The sequence below is a fragment of the Ammospiza nelsoni genome, chromosome 5 (assembly GCF_027579445.1).
Source record: "Ammospiza nelsoni isolate bAmmNel1 chromosome 5, bAmmNel1.pri, whole genome shotgun sequence".
Classification (NCBI taxonomy): Eukaryota; Metazoa; Chordata; class Aves; order Passeriformes; family Passerellidae; genus Ammospiza; species Ammospiza nelsoni.
Genome location: NC_080637.1, coordinates 13,774,007 through 13,793,730, shown reverse-complemented (window position 1 = coordinate 13,793,730; position 19,724 = coordinate 13,774,007). Strand labels below are relative to the sequence as shown.

Here is a 19,724-nt window from a genome sequence, read left to right as displayed (position 1 = left end):
TTTTAGTGATGGAAATCATTCATTAGTTGAGGAAAATAAGGGAATGTGTGAAGAGGGAGTGACTGCAGGAGGACAGACCCCAGTGCTCCCGCATTCCCCTTGGCCAGGAGCAGCTCCTGGGGAGGAGTGCAGGCTTGTGCCCTGGTGTGCTGCGTGCTGTTCCACATTCCAGGCTGCTGGGCTTCACAAATCACACCAGTCCTGCCTTTGCCATCAGTCACCTCCATGAGTTTTTTTGAGCCCTGTTTGGACTTAAATAACTTCTCATATCCGTGATACCTAAGGGAAAAAAGTTCACCTTAGTTTTTACCATCATATTGCATGAGTCTTTTTTTTTTTTTTGAGTTTTCTGTCAACTTGGCTCAATTTGTATGGGATGAGGCAGTGGACAGCCATTTCCTATTTGCTTTCTCTTTATCTCTCTGGATTTTGTAGCACTCTGCTGTCTTGTTTTCTTGGCTGGGGAGTTCTGGTATGTTCAGATGCTTCCCATATGGAAGGCATTTTGTGATTTTAGTCACTCTCACTGCTCTTGTTTTACCTTTTCCAGAACAGAAGAATAGCAAATGACCCCAGAACATCAACAACAGCAAAAAAAGAATGGAATTTTCTGGATTTCTAATAGTATAATATTCTCAACATTTTAAGGCTTGAGTGTTAAGGAGATTGCTTTTACTGTTCTCTGTTACCCAGTGGTAGCATGGAGCAACATGTCCATCAGGGAGAACAGTAAAATTAAATTGTCAGAAATGTTATGTTTCATAACAGTGGGCAGTTGATTTTTTGTAAGATTCCATGCAGGGTTTTGACGCATTTTGCTTCAAGTTCACTGTGGAGGAGAAATATTTCAGCTTTTCTTCTGTATTTTACTAAGTATTCCCTCTAAGAGCAGTTTAAAAATAGGATTTAATTGTGTTTTGATTGGACTTTGCTGTAAATTTATTTTTGCCCATGGAAAAGGCAGTAATTAAAAGACCAAAAAATGCTGGCTAGTGTTTGCTAATTGTTTTTAGTGTTTCTTTCAGTATAATTATAAGGTTTGTCATTGTAGCCAGTGGAGATGGTCAGTTCTCTGCATACCTGCTGACAAAATACTGAGAGTCTAGAAATAGTGTGTCTTCTTGTGTTAATTAAGTGTTTATGCTTGGGTGGTCATGAACAGTCTAATAATGGTAGACCACAGAGTACCAAGTGATTACTTCAGAAAAAAGAAAAACAAGTTTAATATTAATCTCTGCATGCATGTGTTACCTAATGCATATCATTACATGGCATTTTAGGAATAAGAAAGACTAATAACTTGAAATAGTGGTTGTTGAACAGCTTTTTATGTCCTAATAGTATTTGACAATTATATTTCTGAAAAGGAAACGGAGATTGTGTTTGTGACTCACAGGTTTCTAAATGGTTGGATTTTTTAATGTCAACAGTATTTTAAAGTCTGCTCAAAAGAAAAAATAATTTACATTTAGCAGACTGTACTGGAAAAAATGAAATCTAAGCTGAATAAACAATTCATGCCCTAAATTGCAAATGAAGGTGTTGTTGAAGCATTCATCATAGCTTATCTTTGCAATTCAATAAAAGGCCATTCAGAAATAGCAAAACTGGAGTTCTCTCATTGATGCCCTTCCTAACACTGTGAAACTATGAGTTGGCAGAAGAAGAAATTGCATTGGGGATGCCAGGATGAGTTACTCAACCTGTAGGCAGAATTTAAGCCATCAAGTGAAGTGTTGAAGACTTGATCTTTACATATATCCTAGAAAAGTAAAAGTGAAAAAAACCAAAGAACTATAGGAATCTCTTGCTAAGAATTCTAAACTAGAGGAAAAAATTGCCAAAATACAGAATTAGCAGTCATACTGATGTAACTCAGTATGTTTCTTTCCTTTCCTCTCATCTTTCTGTACTAATATTTGATTGCTCCAGAAGACACAAGCAAAGCTAAATGGATAAACCCAAGATCTTCCTCAATTTAAAGCAGTGTTTTGTTATTTGCAGATAAAAATCATAAATAACTCTGAAAGGAAATACAGTAATATCTTTACTTCCTTTCTGGTGTCCACAAAGGATAGTAAGAAAACACTTCAGAATATAAAAATCAACTGGGATAGAAGACAGGAAAAATAACCCCTTTCAAACCAAAATCAAATACAGTACCTTGAGAAGGACTCAGAATAACCCTGTTTTCTTAACCTATTTCAGTGAACTTTTGAACTTACCACCACACTGCATTTCCCTACCCTACCTGCATTTTCTATAGTTGTACCATTTCATGTGACCAAAATAGTTATATGGATATTTGTGGTCAGAACAAAGTAGGATGATTGTACCATCCAAAATAAGGAGTCCAGGCACTGATGGATGTGCCTGTGTTCCTGGCACCCTGCTTTCAGACACATGGATGAAGTACAGGCTATTTCACTGAGCATCCTTCTTCTTGCCTTGTAGAATCATTTAGGCTGGAAAAGACTTTTAGGACCATCAAGTCCAACCAGTATTTTTTTATTTTTAGGTGTTCTTAGTTCTTGATCTATGTATCCAAAATGGTCCTGTGCCCAGCAGATGAAGTTTCAGGGTTTGTAATGTAGGTCCTTTTGTGATGGTTTGTTGGGTTTAAGCTTCAGATCAGGTGTAGGAGCTGTCACTGGGAGCTTGCTGGGCACCATGAAACCAGGAAGGTCAGAAATCTGGTTTGTTAGTAGGATTAGCTAGACAGAGAATGTGCTGAACCTTCCATTTGCAGTTTCCTCTCAGTGTACCAGATAAAGACATCTGTTGGGAGCCAAAAATGAAAGAGGGAGGCAAACAACCAGCATAATTTTAAGTAGAAACACCTGTGAATATTTTTATTTTTTATCCTACTAATGGATTCCTCTTTTTTCTAGTTCCATGTGGTTAAAACTGATGTAAATTATTTTACTTCATTAGATTCTCATAATAACTTAAATACTTGATAAATTAGTTCAAAATACCCCTTTTTAAATCTGACCATTTATTGACTGAAGAATTTTATTATGTGAAAGGGGTAGCAGGCAGATGAGTTTAGTATGCAATGCAGCTTGCAGTGATGTCCTTTTAAGCAAAGGCGTAATAGCAGCTGCTGTGCAGGTGGTGAGTGTTGCCAGTGGCATTTGTTTCTGACCAGCTGTGTTCTCTTTGACTCCAAAGGGTCTGTCTGTCTGTCTTGAACAATTGCAGTGTGTTAACAGGAAAAGGAATTATGAGGAAGATGACTTAGAAGTGGGATAAACATAAGTACAGTTTTTACTCATGATGAAGGAAGTATTTGGATCTTAATTCTAGGTGCTGAAATATCAGCCAACTACAGATTTATCTTTTTTTATTTCACAAAGGACAAAATACTGTTAGTATGGTGTTTTTTAGATGTGGTTAATTTGAAGTAGATGTAAATGTAAGTTATAGCAGCTTTTGATGCCACAAATGCTTAAATTATTTTGCAAATGTATTTCGAAAGTGTATACTTTTTATTGCAAGAGGCATGAATACAAAAAATAACAGCATCAACCTGTTTGGGAAAGGCTTTCTTAATTATATGACAGAGGTCATATCACTTCAAGCCTGGACTGAAGTATATGGAAAATAGCCAGTTTTGAAATGTGAGTAATTTGTAGTAACCCAGTACAGCTTTCTTTGGAACAGGATATAAAATTTAATTTCACTTTCGTTGTTTATTTAAAAAAAAAAAGGCGCTGCAAGACAAAACCAACCTCATCTCTTGCCTGGTGGTGTCAGACCTTGGTGATTTTGTTTTGGTTTTTAAAAAAATAATTAGTGCACATTAAAGCATATTATATGCCCTGATATGAGCATCATAGACTACCTAGGAAGATGAGTTTTTTTCTCTTACTTTCTAATAGACGTTTCAGTATTTTGTATACTGGTTCAGCTTTCCACAGTGTTGGCAGGAGCTACAGATGAGAAGTACATTAAGGCTTGGGTCAGTGTCTCTAGATTGTTTCTTGCTGTGTATTAATGAGATCTTTCCTCCTTCAGCTAGCAGGCAGGAGCTTTTGAATATCTTGATGTTCTTTGCAAAGGTATTTCTTCCCAGTTGTGCTCAAGAAGATGAGTCTAACGTCAGGGATTTCAAAAGCTGTTCTGTATCTGATTCCGTACTGATTATACTATACTTCTGTATCTGATTCTATATGTCATTTGCTCATCAGGGATTTCAAAAGCTCGTGTGTTTCTGATTCTGTACTTTGAGTCTTTGCAAGCTCTTTCACGTGGGAGCTGCTCTTGGTTTGGCCAGGTTCCTCTCTGTGCACGTCTCCCCGGTGTCCCAGAGGGGATGTGAGAGGTGACAGTGAGAACGTGAGATGCTTCACTGGTTTTTCATCACCCCTGCAGGGCTGGGTACCCCATTGCGGTGGCCCTGTGCTCAGTGTGCTCTCTGGTTGTTCATCACCCCTGCAGGGCTGGGTACCCCATTGCCGTGGCTCTGTGCTCCGTGTGCTCTCTGGTTGTTCATCACCCCTGCAGGGCTGGGTACCCCATTGCGGTGGCTCTGTGCTCCGTGTGCTCTCTGGTTGTTCATCACCCCTGCAGGGCTGGGTACCCCGTTGCCGCGGCCCTGTGCTCAGTGTGCTCTCTGTGCATTGCAGGCCCGAGCCTCAGCAGAAAGCTCCCTCAGCTCCGCCGCCTCCGCCGCCGCCCCCGCCGCCGCCCCTGCCGGAGCCCGCCCCGCCCGAGCCCGAGGAGGAGATTCTGGGCTCCGACGATGAGGAGCAGGAGGATCCCGCAGATTACTGTAAAGGTGAGTGCAGGTCACTGCTGCTGAGGCTGAACACTGCCATGCCAGTCTGGTTCTGGGATTTTTAAAGAGATGATCTTTAATTATGGAATTTACTTGTACAACAATTAGGAACAGCTCATCATTTCAGGTCCTGAAACAATTATGCATCACGACCTGAAATGATGAGCTGTTCCTAATCTATAATTGTCTTCAGCATTACTTTTTCACTTAGCCATAGCTTGTTTATGCATTTTTCAATACATACACAAGTGTGGCATCCCTGTATTCTTCCTGATGTCCCAATTATAAGACTAGAGAATCAACTTCCCTTGATTCATGTGAGTTGTAAGAGAAACAAAAACACCCAAACCAAGACAAGCAACTCATACTCCAAAATGCCTTGGTGCTTTTAGGAGCATTTCCTAAATTTATTTTTAAACTGTATCCTTTATTTTTCCTTTCTTCTCTCACTTGCACTAGCCTAAGATGTTACATGCTTCTTTTCCACATGGTGTCTTTCACAGCTCTCAGTGTTGTCTGAGGCTCTCTACATCTTCATTTTAACTCAATTTCCTTAATTTTTGAATTGGTTATATTCAGATTTTAAATTTGGTTAAATGCATAAAAGCATGAGTGTGGTACAACAGTGTCAATACTTAAATTTATTGTAATGTCACTGCTAAAGTTGCAAATCTGTTCCCATTAGGGTAGAGTGTACACTGTACTTAGATGAAAAATGATAAATAAAAGTTGTGTCAACTCTGGGTTACCTGTTGTAGTAGATTTCAAGAATACATACATCAGAATTTTATTTCTTCAGATCAGTATTTTTGAATAGTCAAAAAGCACTCTATGCACACTGACTGTATCTGGTATTCTGTATTCCTCATACCAAAACCCACTTCCTGTGTCAAATGTGATAATGTCTTCTTAATCAGAAGTTTCTGTGTAAGCCTGGAAATGTGCCATTTCAAGGATTCCTCTTCCTAGCCTGGAAAAGTGTTTTGTATTTACATATTTAACAATGGAAAGTGACTATTTCATTTTGGTGTAAGAAGTTTTATTAATATATTATATTTCAATTGTGTAAGTGGCTCAAAAATGCTAATAGTGAAAGCCAAACAGTAAACTCAAACTAGATGTCAAAGTCTCCAGGTGGGAAGAAAAAAACATGTAGCTGAACCATGCTCAAGTATTTTGGTTTGTTTTTTTTTTATTTGTGTTAAAACACATTTGTTGCGTAAGATAACTCTTTTGGTGTCTTTAACGTGTTCCATCAGTGAATAAGGGTTTGTTTAAACATCTGTGTACTCATAAACATCTGTATTTCCTTGAGATTAAGCATTTCAAAGCTCTGACTTTATTCTTTCCTGAAGTAAGGGCTGCATTAGTTTCAAACAATTCATTGTTGTCTGTTTTCCAGTATCCTTTGCAAAAATGTCACCTTCTGCAGAAGCTAGATCACAAAACAAAAAAATAGTCTAAGTAGAGAGCCTGCTTGTGAGTTACCTGTTTTACTAGAGCAGGTCAGTAGTGAGGTCTGTATCCTTCTGAAATAAAATACATTACACTAACAATACTTGTAGGCTTCCTGAAAAATTAAAGGGAACTTCTGTATGCATAAAGGTTCCTCTGAATTCTTCTGATCCTGAGGCTTTGAATTTTTTAAAGTACATTAAGGATGGTTCAGGCTTTGGTTCATTTGGATGTCATGATCATTACTTGTTTCTATCTATGAGAGCAGTGCTTTTGTTTCTTCAGTAGAGGATTTGCTTATTTTCTGACCCTAATTTCCTGTAAGACTGAGCACTGCATTTCCTTCTTTCAGTCTGCTGGCATGCAGCTGAAGGGAGGGTCTCCATAAGAATCTGAATTCCATGACCACGTGGGGATTCGTTTATATATTTTATGTTCTGTATAGGGAATGAGTTGTTTGGTAAAGAACTCCCAAATGGCTTTTAGATGCATTTTCCATTTTTTGGAGAGATGTGTTACTAGTTTGAGTATCTTTTTCTGTTTTGGGTAGCGAGGGGAAGATAAAGATTTGGAAATTACCATTTACTGCTGGAGTGTCTTTTTTATTCCTAAATTTGTCTTCAAAATGGCAGTCTTCCAGGGTTTTTGACTGAGGCCCAGAGCATACTTCATCTCTTCTCAGCCCCAGTCTGAATTTTTATAGGAGGGGAATTTTGATAATGAGTATATAATTATTTTTTTCAGGAATTCAGCATACGGTCTGTTAGCTGTACTTCCTGTAGAGTATTTTTGTTACTACTTTTATTTTTAAGGGTATGTTACTGTGTGCTGGGCTTGCATCTTGACCACATTACATGGTGATTAGTAAATAGTCATAGTAGTGTTTTTTAATGAGGGAATTGGATCAGTTTGTATTAGCACCTGATGTGAAAGAGACTGACTAGCAGCCATCTGTGAAAAGCAGACTGACTTCCGTTCCCTGGGGGCTTCCTCCAGGGCCTGTTTGAGTCTGTGACATTACTTCTGTTTGTGTTACTGAATTTGCATGAAATGCTTTTCAAATATTTATTTGAGGAATGGAAATATCAATCGTCCAACTGCATGGTTTTTTGGGGGGTACTTTGTTAAGCTACTTTTTCTTCTCTGAAAAGCCTTGAAACACTTGGTGATTTTTTTTTTTGCAAGAGTCTGTTGTGTCATGGATGTAATCAGAATTTTTTGCTTCTCTGATCATCTTCTCTGCCCCCTGGAGATGTCTCCCATTCATCCAGTTCACAAAGGGAATAATTCCCTATACAAACATAGAACGAGCCAGCTACAATTACCAATACATTCAGGAGACATTCAGGAATAATGACCTCATTTTTCTGCCCCTCCTTCTTGCATGCATGTAGCTAGCTAGCTGTGAGAGACACTTTTTTTCTTCTGTATGTGCTGCAGTACAACAAGGTGGGTATTTTGTGTTAATTTATCAGCAGTGCCACTTGTACATGGCATAGTTTCAAATGCCAGTATTGTTTTCCCAAAAGCACATAATTTTTATCAGCTTGTTAATTTTACATAGATGCTTTCTTGTTACTAATACTTAGAAATACTTCAGGTATCATGGAGAATTTAAATGGTTACATTCACCATAGGATGGCACCAGTTTTTGATATACATATAACTTAAGTGAGTTGTTACCTGGTTGTCCACAACCTGTAAATGCATATGGTGCTGATAGGAATAATCAGAGAGTAACATGTACAGGAATGGTAACAGATTATTTCCAAAACTGCTCCTGCTGTGACTTAGGACAGTGGAAAGTATCTTGTGAAATATATACACTCACATGCTATATATGCTCCCACTGCTGGCATTTGTCACTTATGCTGGTGTATTGTTATAATTAGTTGTGACACTGGTGTAGGAATCAAAAAAACAACATAGTTTTACATATATAGTATTGTTATGCTACCAACATGTAGAGCTTACTAAAATAACTTACCAAGCCTCAGTTTATTAACTTTGGTGTCTTTGTCTGATTTCCTCTCTGTGCTGTTTCCTTTTCTGTGTCTTATGGGAAGGAACCATCACAAGTTTTTCATTATTTTTGACCCTTTGAAGTACAAGTATGCCAAAAGCTATGTGTAGAGTCAGACGTAAAAGGCTCTTGTTTGCCTAAACTATTCCTAGCTACATATTTTTATCTGTGATGGTGTATCTGTGTGGAAATCTCATATAAATTTTGCAGGTCATCAGATTTGATTCACTTCACAAGTGCATACCTTTTCAGTAATGGAAAGGTAAAATTCCTGTATGTTCTCTTAACTTTCCTGTTGCATCTATGACTTCATCATCCTGCATAGAATTTTGTGGGGAAAAAAATTACCAAGTAATTAGATTTTTGTTTGTTTGTATTAAACCACTCAATAGCTGTCTTAAATAATGATTATATTCATCCAGATTGTTAAATATCTCCATCAGCTGTTACTAGAAGGATGCTTAAATAGACAAAATCAAATTTAGTTTGGTTTCCAATTTTTGTATCAGTACCAATTCATGTATTTGTGTTTATTCAGCAAAATTTCTGTGATAGTGAGGCTGCAGTAGACTCAGGCTTCATCTGTGGCTGATGCTGTTTCTGTTTGCAGATAGGCAGTATAATATTCAACCCTTACTCTCAGCAAGTCCAGGTCCCCCCTTCTCTACTGGAGGGTAGATCCAGTCAGGTGTTCCAAACGTGATTTGGGTTTTTATTTGGAAATAAGGAATTCCCACTAGCCAGTGTGGGCATCCTTACTGAGAGTGGCACACCTCAGCAGTGGGAGTGAAAGTATCATTTTTCTGGGCTGGGTGAGTTGTCCTGGCAGCTTCCATGAGCATTTCCTTCCTAGTGATGGGAGGGCTGGGGAGGTGTGCCCCAAGGGAAGGGTCAGCTTTTGGGGATGCTGTGTCTACTGTTTGCTAAGCCGGCAGTTACACCTCAGCACACATTTATCAAAGCTGTGTGTGTTGTAGAGTTTGTGAGGCACACCAGCATCTAACACAATGTGTCATTTAAGCTTTATCCTTCTCCTGAGTATGTAATCGTTATAATTCTGCAGCACAGTTGTGTTAAATTTATTATTCTGCTCTGGCAGCATGGGAGAGTTCATAAAAGAACTGTTGAACTTCTGTTAAGGCAGAAGATGTTATTAGCAAAAAGAGAACAAAAATATATCCAGATTTGACATCACTGTTCCCACAGATAAAAGGAGATAAGAGAGAAGTTTCTGTTTTAAATTCAAGGAGTTAAGTTATAAATTCACATTGTTGTCTTAACCAGTTCTAACAGGATTTTCAGGGGATTCAAAACAGATCCAGAAACTTCGAGAAAGTAGTTGGAGGTTTTCCTGATTCTAGATGGATTAGTCAGTAACTGAGGATCCTGCTACAGTTGGGCATGACGTTGTGAAGGATCAGAAAGAGATAAATAAGTGGTTCCTTGAAAGCTGCTCTGAGTCTGCTGCTGGTGTCCTGGAGGGTTGCATGGTGCAGCTTTATTATTTGTCTGCAATTTAGGCAAAATTAGGGATGTTATTGTTGGTGAGTTAAGGTCTGAATAAAAACCTTGTGTGTTCATTGTCTTCCCTGTGTTTAACTAAGAGTAAGAATGTCTCCCAAAATACAGAGGAAATAAAAGGCTTCATTACAGCTCTAGAAACCTGAGTTCCAGCTTGCTCTGTCCTGTTGGCCTTTCTGCCTCATGGGGCTGTGGAGAACCTGGGTAGTGGTTTAAATTTGGACTGCAGACTTCAGTAATGGAAAAGCAGTTCAGACACAGCCCAGAGCTGCCTGCTTTCTCTTCTTCCTCCTCGCTGTAAAACCCTCAGATGTCAGAAAAATGCATTGCTGCTGTGGATCAGGAGCCAAGTAGAAGAGCATCAGTGAAGTCTGCATTGTTCTTAACATTTTCTCAGGAAGTATTTTATTGCTGCTTTTATTACTCGAAAGCAAATGGGAATTAAAACAATCTCTGTTGAGATTCTGCAATCATCCAAAATATGTTGACTGGAGAGGCTTCAAATATGATAAAGAAATAATGTAGATATTTTCTTTACTGTCTGTGAAGTGAAAGATAAGCCTGAGGAAATAGAGAACAGATGGTTATATTACCATAAATAAAAGCCATAAGAGAGAAGGGTGAATAAACTCTACAGTAGTTACAGGACATGAGTTTTTTCCCTCCAGGCCAAGCAAGGCAGAATTTTTACCATTAGAGTCTTCTTTATATTTCCTATTTATAGTACAGGACAATTTAAAGTGGAAAATTTATACTACAAGAAAATTACTTGAAAACCTGGGAGTTCTTGTTTATTTTCTAAATATTCTTTTTTCTACTTGTTTTTTCATGAAAGGAGGCTATCATCCAGTGAAAATTGGTGACCTTTTCAATGGCCGGTATCATGTCATTAGAAAGTTAGGATGGGGACACTTCTCTACAGTCTGGCTATGCTGGGATATGCAGTAAGAAAACTATTTGTTTTCCACATACTTAAACGTTTTTCTTAATACATTTCTTTATTTTGTTTGCAGTTACTTCTGTTTTATGTGCATGATAAAGTTATATAAATGTTTGCTATCCTTTTGTGCAAAAATATGTCTACAGTCTTATTTTTCTCTTGATTAACAGTGTAGTTTATAAAAGCTCTCAGAAATAAATGTAATTCTATTTTCTTTGACAAATTAGCTTTGCTTATTGAATTTGTGTGTTGTCTTGAGCATGCCAGAATAGACTTATATTTTTATTTCTTTTGTATCTTTAATGAAAAAATGTAATTACCTTCATTAAATGATAAAATGTATAAGCAGATTCCTCTTGTAGAGACATTAGCATCAAGGAGAGTAAAATATCAATAATTACACTGTTAACACAGTGTTGTTAAAAGTTGTTGTTTCGTGTAATTTCATCATTTTCTGTACAAATGCATTAGACTATGAAATATTCTATTTAAAATTTCCCAACCTTTAAAGTATGTTTGTTTTAGATCAGTGTACATGTTGAAAATGTTTCTCTTCTTTTCAAGGGGAAAAAGGTTTGTTGCAATGAAAGTTGTAAAAAGTGCCCAGCATTATACGGAGACAGCCTTGGATGAAATAAAGTTACTCAAATGTGTAAGTATCACTATTGCAGTACAGTATTCAATAATAATAATAACTGTAATAAGGAATTTAAAAAAGCAGTGAGAATTTTTTTAGACTCTTGTTTTTGTTTTTTTTTTTACATATTGTCCTCTAAACATCTGGCTTATTATGAGTTAATATGTTTTAACATATTAACTCATATGCCCCAAAATACTTAAGTTTGTGTGGAAATCTAACTAATCAGTATTTTACAGTGGATTTTTTCCTGAAATATCAGTGTTTGCATTCTTGGTTTAGGTTCGTGAAAGTGACCCTAATGATCCCAACAAGGATATGGTTGTACAGCTCATTGATGACTTCAAAATTTCTGGAATGAATGGAATTCGTATCCTTTTGAGAACATGGCATTCTCATTAAAAATTCTACTGAAATAAGTAAGCATTTAGTACTGGCTTTTTTCTAGTTAATCTTACTTTAAATATACAAAGTATAAACACCAAAATGTATGTAGATGCCAAGAGAAGTGCAGTGTGGAAGGCACTCTATGGAGTGAAAGTAACTTAGCTTTTCTAAACACAATGCAGAATTAAAAAATAAGTCTTATATATCCTTTCATGGTCTGGTAGAAGTAGAGATAGATTGCTTAAAAAATGGAGTTTACTGAAAACATTTGTAATTACTGAAGCTTCCAAGAAATATTTTTTTTGTTCTAGACTGGTAAAGAGAAATTGTCAGTGTCATGAAAAAGCTGTTTTTTCTTGTAAGAAGTGTGAGGTCATGGAGATGCTTCTCTTGTTCATGTAATCATCTTTTGGCCAGGTGTTAACCTTGTTTTTGGCAAGCTTGTTGTAAAGCTTTGTCTTTGAAAGCTTTCTTTAAAAAAACAAAACAGGGGTGATGGAAAAAGAGAGAGATAAAGTAAAATACAACCAACTAATTCTCAGTGTAAATTTTGGGTCTGTGAATAAATTTGATTTTAGAGTCGAGCTAAACTGAGTTCTCCTTGCTGATTATATTAGGTTGTTTAGTGGCTTATTATATTACTGTGCTTTCATTTACTGTTACAGCTGGACTTATGTGTGTGCATGTTGTGTTTGGAGCCCAGTAGCAGACCTCATTGTTCATGGGTCCCACTGCCAGAGAGACAGTTCCTGCTCTGGAGAGCCTGATTGTACATTGATTTTGGTGCTGTGCCTTCAGCAGATCAGATTAAGGCACCTTTTACCAACTCCCATCTCCTAGGAGAGGAATGTAGAAGGTGACTGTCAGTAAATCTGAGTGCTCACTAGAAAGCATGTGAGTGTGCAAGCAGCTTTCATCCCACTGATGTGTCTCTTGGCATTGGTTTTGGAGCCTTTGGTTATGTGCTGAGAATGAGTGTGGGGTCAGGTGTTCTCAGTTACAGACTAGTGTCTAATCTCCTTTACCTTTCCCCATTTTTATCTGTTTTCATCTGACTGTAGTACAGTTGAAGAATAATTATTTTTAGAAACCAAGAATTTTGATTTACTGTTTTATTGTAAACACTAATATGAAATAAGGAGTACAATAAAGCATTTATAGCTATACATAGAAGTAACTCTTATCTCTTTATCAGAGCAATTTCCCAATAATATTCTTAAATTCTTGATAAGATTCACATGTATACCACTGTATTAAAGGTGAGGGCTGTTTCTAGGTGTGAAAAGTAAATTTTGTTAGTGATAATACTTTGAAATCATATCCAAGCTTATATCTTATTGCACTATAGCACTTAGACTGAGAAGGCCAAAAGAGACCATGTGCCAGTGAAAAATAAGGGGTGAGGTAGCTTTGTATTGGTAGATTAAAACTGGACAGCTGATGTTGATTTATTCTATTTCAGTTTTGCCTTCACGTTGAAAACTGGCGGTACAGAAATTTTTATGTAGAAGGCAGATGTTCCTGCCTTACTGAAAAGTACATTTTCCAGAAAAGTACCAGTGTACAGGATGGACTGATTCTGGACTCACATTTAAATTGCATCTGAAAGCCTGTCAAAGTCCTGACTGCCAGCAAAAATATGATACCAAGTATCTTATGCATTGAGTTTTCCTGAGCTTGTGCATCCGAGTTATTTGAGCAGTAGTTGGTTGCATTATTTCATCAGCTCCTTTTTAAGTTCTAGGGAAAATAATCTTTGGTGTGGGTTCTCTTAGGATGGAGCAGGTAATTGATTTTAGTGTTTTGGTGCTGTTTACTTTTTAAAATGCCATATTAGTGCTACATTATTGTCACTGAGTTGCACAGGTTGAGAGCAATAGAGTAATTTGATACCTTTTCCATGCTCTGCTGTTTCCAGCTTCCTTTGGGCAAGTCACTAAATATCTGTTGCTTGACTGTAAAATAAAACCACATATGTTTCATAGAGGCTTGATTATTGGTTATGGAATGCATTTAAAAGCTAAAACGAGACAGAAGAGAGGTGGGTGAATCCTTTGGATGGCTAATACCATAAAATGTCATGGAGCTTCCAAACAGAGAAGATTATCAAGAACCATGGAGAACAGAGCTGGGATTGTGCAGAGCCATTGGCCTGCACTGTGTGACTGCAAACTGTCCTCTCTCTCCTAGGAGCTGCAGTAAGTGCTTATGTACAGAGGAATTTTAATAATGTGGGATGCTGCACTAGGCTGGTAATTTTTTACCTACTTGTTTATTTTTGAAAGATTGCAATTATGACTTTTTCATGAAATAACAGAATTCATGATCTTGGGCACTTTGGTGTTTTCAATAAGTGTGAATTATTATGTTTTTTTGCAGTGGACATTTATTAGAACTGCAGTAAATGTTCATTTCAGTGTAGCGTTTTTTAAATGAAAGATTCAGATAATCATATAATGGAACAAGTTTTGAGAGACAAATGGAAAAAATAAAGAAGGAAGCATTCCCACACAATCAGACATTGTCTGATGATATGAGTGATTGTAATAAATGTATCTCCAAAGAATATAGATAATTATGTCATAGTGTCTAAATGCTGCCAATCCAGAAGCAACTGAGATGCATCCTGAAGTTTTCTGTGCTGGTCCTAGAGCTTAACTAGCCTTTATCCTTTGTCATATTTCTAAATGCTTAAGTAATGTGTATTTATAGATGGATAGTTACAGGTAGGATTTGAGTCAAGAAAGAACAGCTCCCAGTACTTGTCAGCTGATTAATGTTAGATTTACTCTCTCTTTTGCTGCTGTGCTTGGTTTTGTCCTGTGAGCCATCCCCTGTGCTGCTTTGAAGAGAATTTCACAAGAAGCATGTCTCCTAGGTGGGCTTCAGGGTTTTTTTGCTGCAGGAGTTTTTTGGACCTTCTCACCAGTCAGGTTATTGGTGCTGTAGGAGGATCCTGGAACTTGCAAGGCTGCTTTCCTAGTAGTTAATACAGAGCTTTTCCCAAACTCTTTGTTCTGGGCAGTCTGGCTTAAGGTTAATGTTTTTCAGATCAGGGTAGTAAATCAGACAGCAGACACATTTCTGCATATCCTACTCCCAACACTGAGCCTGCTCTGTATCTTCTCTTCCTTCCAGTTGTCTCTCCAGTATGGAGTGTCCCTTGAGTTTGTCCAAGTCCTCCTTGCAGAATGTTGCAATCTTTTTTTTCAGGTAGACATCACTTTCTGATGACCTTCCCTCTTCCTGCCTGCCTCTGCCATTCCTCTTACACCTTCCTTCTTGGTGCTCTCCCTTGCCTCTCAGCTGTTTACTTCCCTACATCCCTCTCTCTTCTGGTCACTGGCAATGCTTAACATTTCTGTAAGTGCAAGGAATGCCAGGAATGTGCGTTGGAGAGTGCAGCAGCATGGTCTGAAGGACTGTGGGCGGGTGTCCTATATTTCATTTCTGAATGTTGCAGTGTCCTTTTTGCAATCTGTGCTGCTGTAGCTTTGCAGCTTGACTGTGTGGGCTCAGTTAATAAGCCCTGCAGAGCTCATGCTCTCTGCTCATCCTCTCTGATGGCTGTGTGCTCTGCAGTGACTCGTGTTCATTGTGGGGTAAAGTAACCAAGGCTGTTTCCTCTCCTGAATGGGATGGAGTTCTGAGCTCACCCAGCTGATGTGAGTGAGAAAGGACTATTCAGTGTCTCCTCTAAAACAGGAATTCAGGAATGTGAAATGAGATTAACTGTTGGCAGCAGTTGTGTTACAGTGTGCTTTGACCAGTCTTGAGACCTTTTACTATTGGTGTAACTTCAGTATAGACGATGCAGATGTTAAAACTTGCATTACCTTTATGTATATAGGTAGGTACTTGAGGAGAATGTGTGTGACAAACTGACAGACAAGGTAAGTCTCATTTTAACACAAGACAGTGGCTCTTAAGATAATTGCCAAGACTCTAGTTAATAAAACTTAAAGAAGTTAGGTAAGATTTCTAACATTGTAGAAGTGGTCTCCCATATGAATGGTCTCTGACCTAGTCAGAAAATCAAGATTTTCCTGCAGTAATTAATTTTTGGTTATTTGCATTATATTGTTCATCACAAGGTTATAGTATCATGTAGTTAAGATTTTAACATGTTTTCTGATTTCCAGGTATATTAAGGTCATTCCTAGCTCACATTTGAGGATTAATTGGATGTAGTCTAATTGTTTAACTTGCCAGAATGTTGTGATGGCAAAACTTTAAATTAGCTTCAGTACTTGAAGATTTTCTCAATAGAAAGATAACCTACCCAGGCGTGTGGGTGTAGAATCTCTTAACTTAGAAAGCCCTTGAAGCAGAAATCACTGGAAGTTCCTACATCATGTTTTGTCCTAATCATCTCCCCTGATAATTGACTGTTTGCCTCTGTCAGGAGCCAGTAGTAAACGCTGTGTCTATTTATTGTGTTTTTTGCATGTTGTTTCTGAGTTCTGCATTTCTTTGTTTGAGAGTTCTTTGGTGATTGCCATTATTCTCTGCATTTAAAACTGTAGGCTTTAAGAGATCCATTCTCATACTATGTTAGTATTTGTTGTTAAGTGACTATTCAGCTTAATAAAAAACGGTTATTATGGTTCATTTTCTAAAGCATGGTTGCTGCACACTTTTGTTATTAAAACCTTCTATTAATGTAATTTAAAATTTATTAAAAAAATAGAGATCATAGGCCAAATCATTACTTTCAGCTGTCTCAAAGAAAAGAAGAATTAATTAGTTACTTTTTACAATTACTTTCTTAATTATTCACCCTAGTGCTGTTGTTAACATGTAGAAGTGATGGACAAGATTTGTGTAATTAAAATGTTTTATTTTAATTTGCTCTGCAGTTGGACACTGGTTCTGTATGGGTTTATGTATAATTGAAACAAGGTACCAAAGCATTTGCCATGCTCATTTTTGGGGGAATCATTTTCCCTCTAAAGGGGATGATGACTCCTTTAGCCAGAACACAGGCAAACTTGATCTCATGAACAAGTTTATTTGGAAGTTATCCTTAATTAAATTGCAGATGTCTGCATGGTCTTTGAAGTACTTGGACATCATCTTCTAAAATGGATAATCAAGTCCAATTATCAAGGCCTTCCCATCCGTTGTGTTAAAAGCATAATTCGACAGGTAAGTTTAGTTAATACTCTAATCAGGTTTTTCCACAATTGTTAACAGTTTGAAGGTTTGAATTACAATATTTGAACTGAACTCTTACTACTATCTGAGATAATTTTATTTTAATCTCAGTGGGGTGAGATTGCACTGGTGTTACTGTGCATCAAACAATTTTGCTTCATAAGCTTCTGTAATTCCATGCTGCAGTGGAAAATTACGTGTTTATGCTACTACTTGGTAACGTATTTTTTCCAATTTCTGGGTACTTTTGAGCAATGTGATAAAATCAGCCTTATTTTAAAATGCAGTTGAAAGTTGAGTTTCTTAATTAATTTTGTTGCAGTTTCAAGCAGATTTTTTAAAAATTCCCTCTGTTATTAGGTCCTTCAGGGTCTAGATTACCTGCACAGCAAGTGCAAGATCATCCACACGGACATAAAGCCCGAGAACATCCTGATGTGTGTGGACGATGCCTACGTGCGCAGGATGGCAGCTGAGGCCACCGAGTGGCAGAAGGCTGGGGCTCCTCCCCCCTCTGGCTCTGCAGGTATGAGCAGCATGTTCAAATGCAGTGTGGGAAACTGCCAGCAGAACAGTATTGCTAGCAGTATTTTATCCAGTGAGAATTCACATTTTAAATAATTGCATGTGAAAAATGCATGTCTGTTTAATTCTTATCCCTGCTCTTGAAGCTGTCAGGAAATGATTTTGTGCTGGTTTTGCATGTTCAAGTTTTCAGGGTCCCCAGAAACAGAAAAAGATTTATTGGTGTAAACTTACTCCCCTCCCATCCCACAACCCTTAATGCCTGGGTTTTAGTCACATTGGAAGCTTACATCTCTAATATTGACAACAGTTACTAATCTTACCTAAATTATGTCTAGTTCTGTTATAAGTTCACCACAATCCTTGTGAAATCATCTGCCGTTTTGTCTGTTGTAACTTACTTTTAAGAATCAATGAAAAGTTTTACATTCATAGTTTTTCACCCTTAAAAGTGGAATTTGTTGTAACTAACTGAACGCATGATAAGCCCATTTTCCTAGGGGTTTTCCTGGGGGTTCCTGTAAAATGTTTTATGTTAAGTTTGCCAAGAGTTTTGATAGAACTGTGCCTTATGTTTAGCTAGGAGTAGGCAAGGTAAAAAAGTTCACAGCAATTAGCAAAGAGGAAGTGTAGCTTTTCTAGTAATTTTCTTTTTAGTACTATGTACTATATATTTTCAGTACTGTGGTTGCTACTAATTTGCCAGTTGAGCACATCAGCTACAGGCAGTGGAAAAATAATTCCCTTTGCTATGTTGTCAGAAAATATATCACAGATTAAAATCTGTGAGGTATGTTAAAAATACTTCCTATATTGGGAGCAAATACAGTGATCAGGATCCAGTTCACTGGATTAGCATTTCAGATGTACTTTCAGATGAAAAGTTGTATAAATGGTGAATGTATTATATTGAATTTGACATAATGTGTAATCACATAGCTAGATATTTTGTTATTTATATGGGAAATAACTTGATTTTGTTCATGCAGCCTTTATATTGCTTCCTGACATTAAAATAAGTATTATTTTAAGGAATGGCATTCTTATCACACTTGGTTCTTAGCAAATTGTAATTAAATATATGGCTTTCCACACGGGAGCTGAGCATGTGTTGCCTTTACAGCAACACATAGAATAGGTTGTGTATAATTTCTCTTTTTATAACAATGATAGTGCTCAGATTTAAGAATCTTTTTGAAAACCTTGCCCTTTCAGGGGCATTCAAGCAGGTTTTTCCCTGAGCTTAGCAGCAGGATCTGAACCTATGAAACAACTCTGTATTTTTTTTGGCATTCCTTAATTGCCATAGGCCTGTGTGTCTGAAGAAGTTTGTGAGAGGTTCTCCCATTTTCAGTTCCTCTTGCTTCTGTCTCCTGGTTTTGGATATTTCTGTTGGTTTTGATCACAGGGGAGGTTTAATGTGCCTTGTGGTGCTCTGTGAGTGTGCCAGTACTGCAATCCCATCAGAGCCAGTCACTGCTGGGATCCTGCTCAGAGAGGCCTGTGCTGGAGCTGCTTTTTCTGTGATATGCTGTGGTTTTTGCCTTAGGCACTTCTTCATGCCTCCAGCCCTAGCAATCAAACTGCCTCGTTGCAGAGTAAGACACATGAGTATTTGGCTTTTCTGTTGGGTACAACACAGTAGTTGTATTTTTGCTAATATTCCCTGAACTGTTTAAACCAGTCTATACCTGCTCTGCCGTTCCATGATTTCTATCCACTCTTAATGGTTCAGCTTTTTTTAATTTTTTTTTTTTAAATTTCATGAGCTGTGTGCCAAGCACAGCACAGTGAACACAGATAGCTGTTAGCTCCTTCCAATCCCAGATGCTCTAATGGAGACATCAAATGATTTCAGGCAGCATGTACTTGTAAAGAGTAAAAAATCTGGCTAACAAAGTAAACTTAGCACTGCCTTATTTAGTTAAAGGTATTTTAAAATTATTTCTACTTGTTTTTGCTTTTAAAAAGCTGTTTTTGAAAAAGAAAACCTTTATTTTATTTACAATTTATTTTTTGTCTTTTTAGTGAGTACAGCTCCACAACAAAAGCCTGTAAGTATTGTTATATAATACAATTTAACTGCCTTATTTTCTGTGCTTCTCTGGCTTTTAATATGTATTAGACTGTTAGTAGCCTCAACCCTTTTTAAGAGCTTCCTTTGAATAAAGCTTTTATCTTTCAAAGAACATTTTTCTTTTCATGTCTGTGGCCTTACCAGTTTTAAACACAGTATTTCTGTGATGGAAATTCTCACAGACATTTAGTTCTATAGCTTTGTCAAACTAAGTTAAGC

General features: G+C 37.4%; 1 protein-coding gene across 7 annotated transcripts in view; it reads left to right on the top strand.

Annotated features, from left to right (window-relative positions):
* The window catches only part of SRPK2 (SRSF protein kinase 2), a 128,178-nt gene that overhangs the window by 82,486 nt on the left and 25,968 nt on the right, over window positions 1-19,724 (top strand). For all 7 annotated transcript variants that reach the window (XR_009418457.1, XM_059471681.1, XM_059471683.1 and 4 more), the window contains 7 exons: window positions 4,632-4,783; window positions 10,618-10,726; window positions 11,287-11,374; window positions 11,642-11,729; window positions 16,788-16,894; window positions 17,264-17,429; window positions 19,457-19,482. Coding sequence is in view for 6 of the 7 variants with exons in the window: in XM_059471681.1 (XP_059327664.1) it covers window positions 4,632-4,783; window positions 10,618-10,726; window positions 11,287-11,374; window positions 11,642-11,729; window positions 16,788-16,894; window positions 17,264-17,429; window positions 19,457-19,482 (736 nt within the window). In the remaining variant the exon portion in view is untranslated. The remainder of the gene's footprint in view (window positions 1-4,631; window positions 4,784-10,617; window positions 10,727-11,286; window positions 11,375-11,641; window positions 11,730-16,787; window positions 16,895-17,263; window positions 17,430-19,456; window positions 19,483-19,724) is intronic.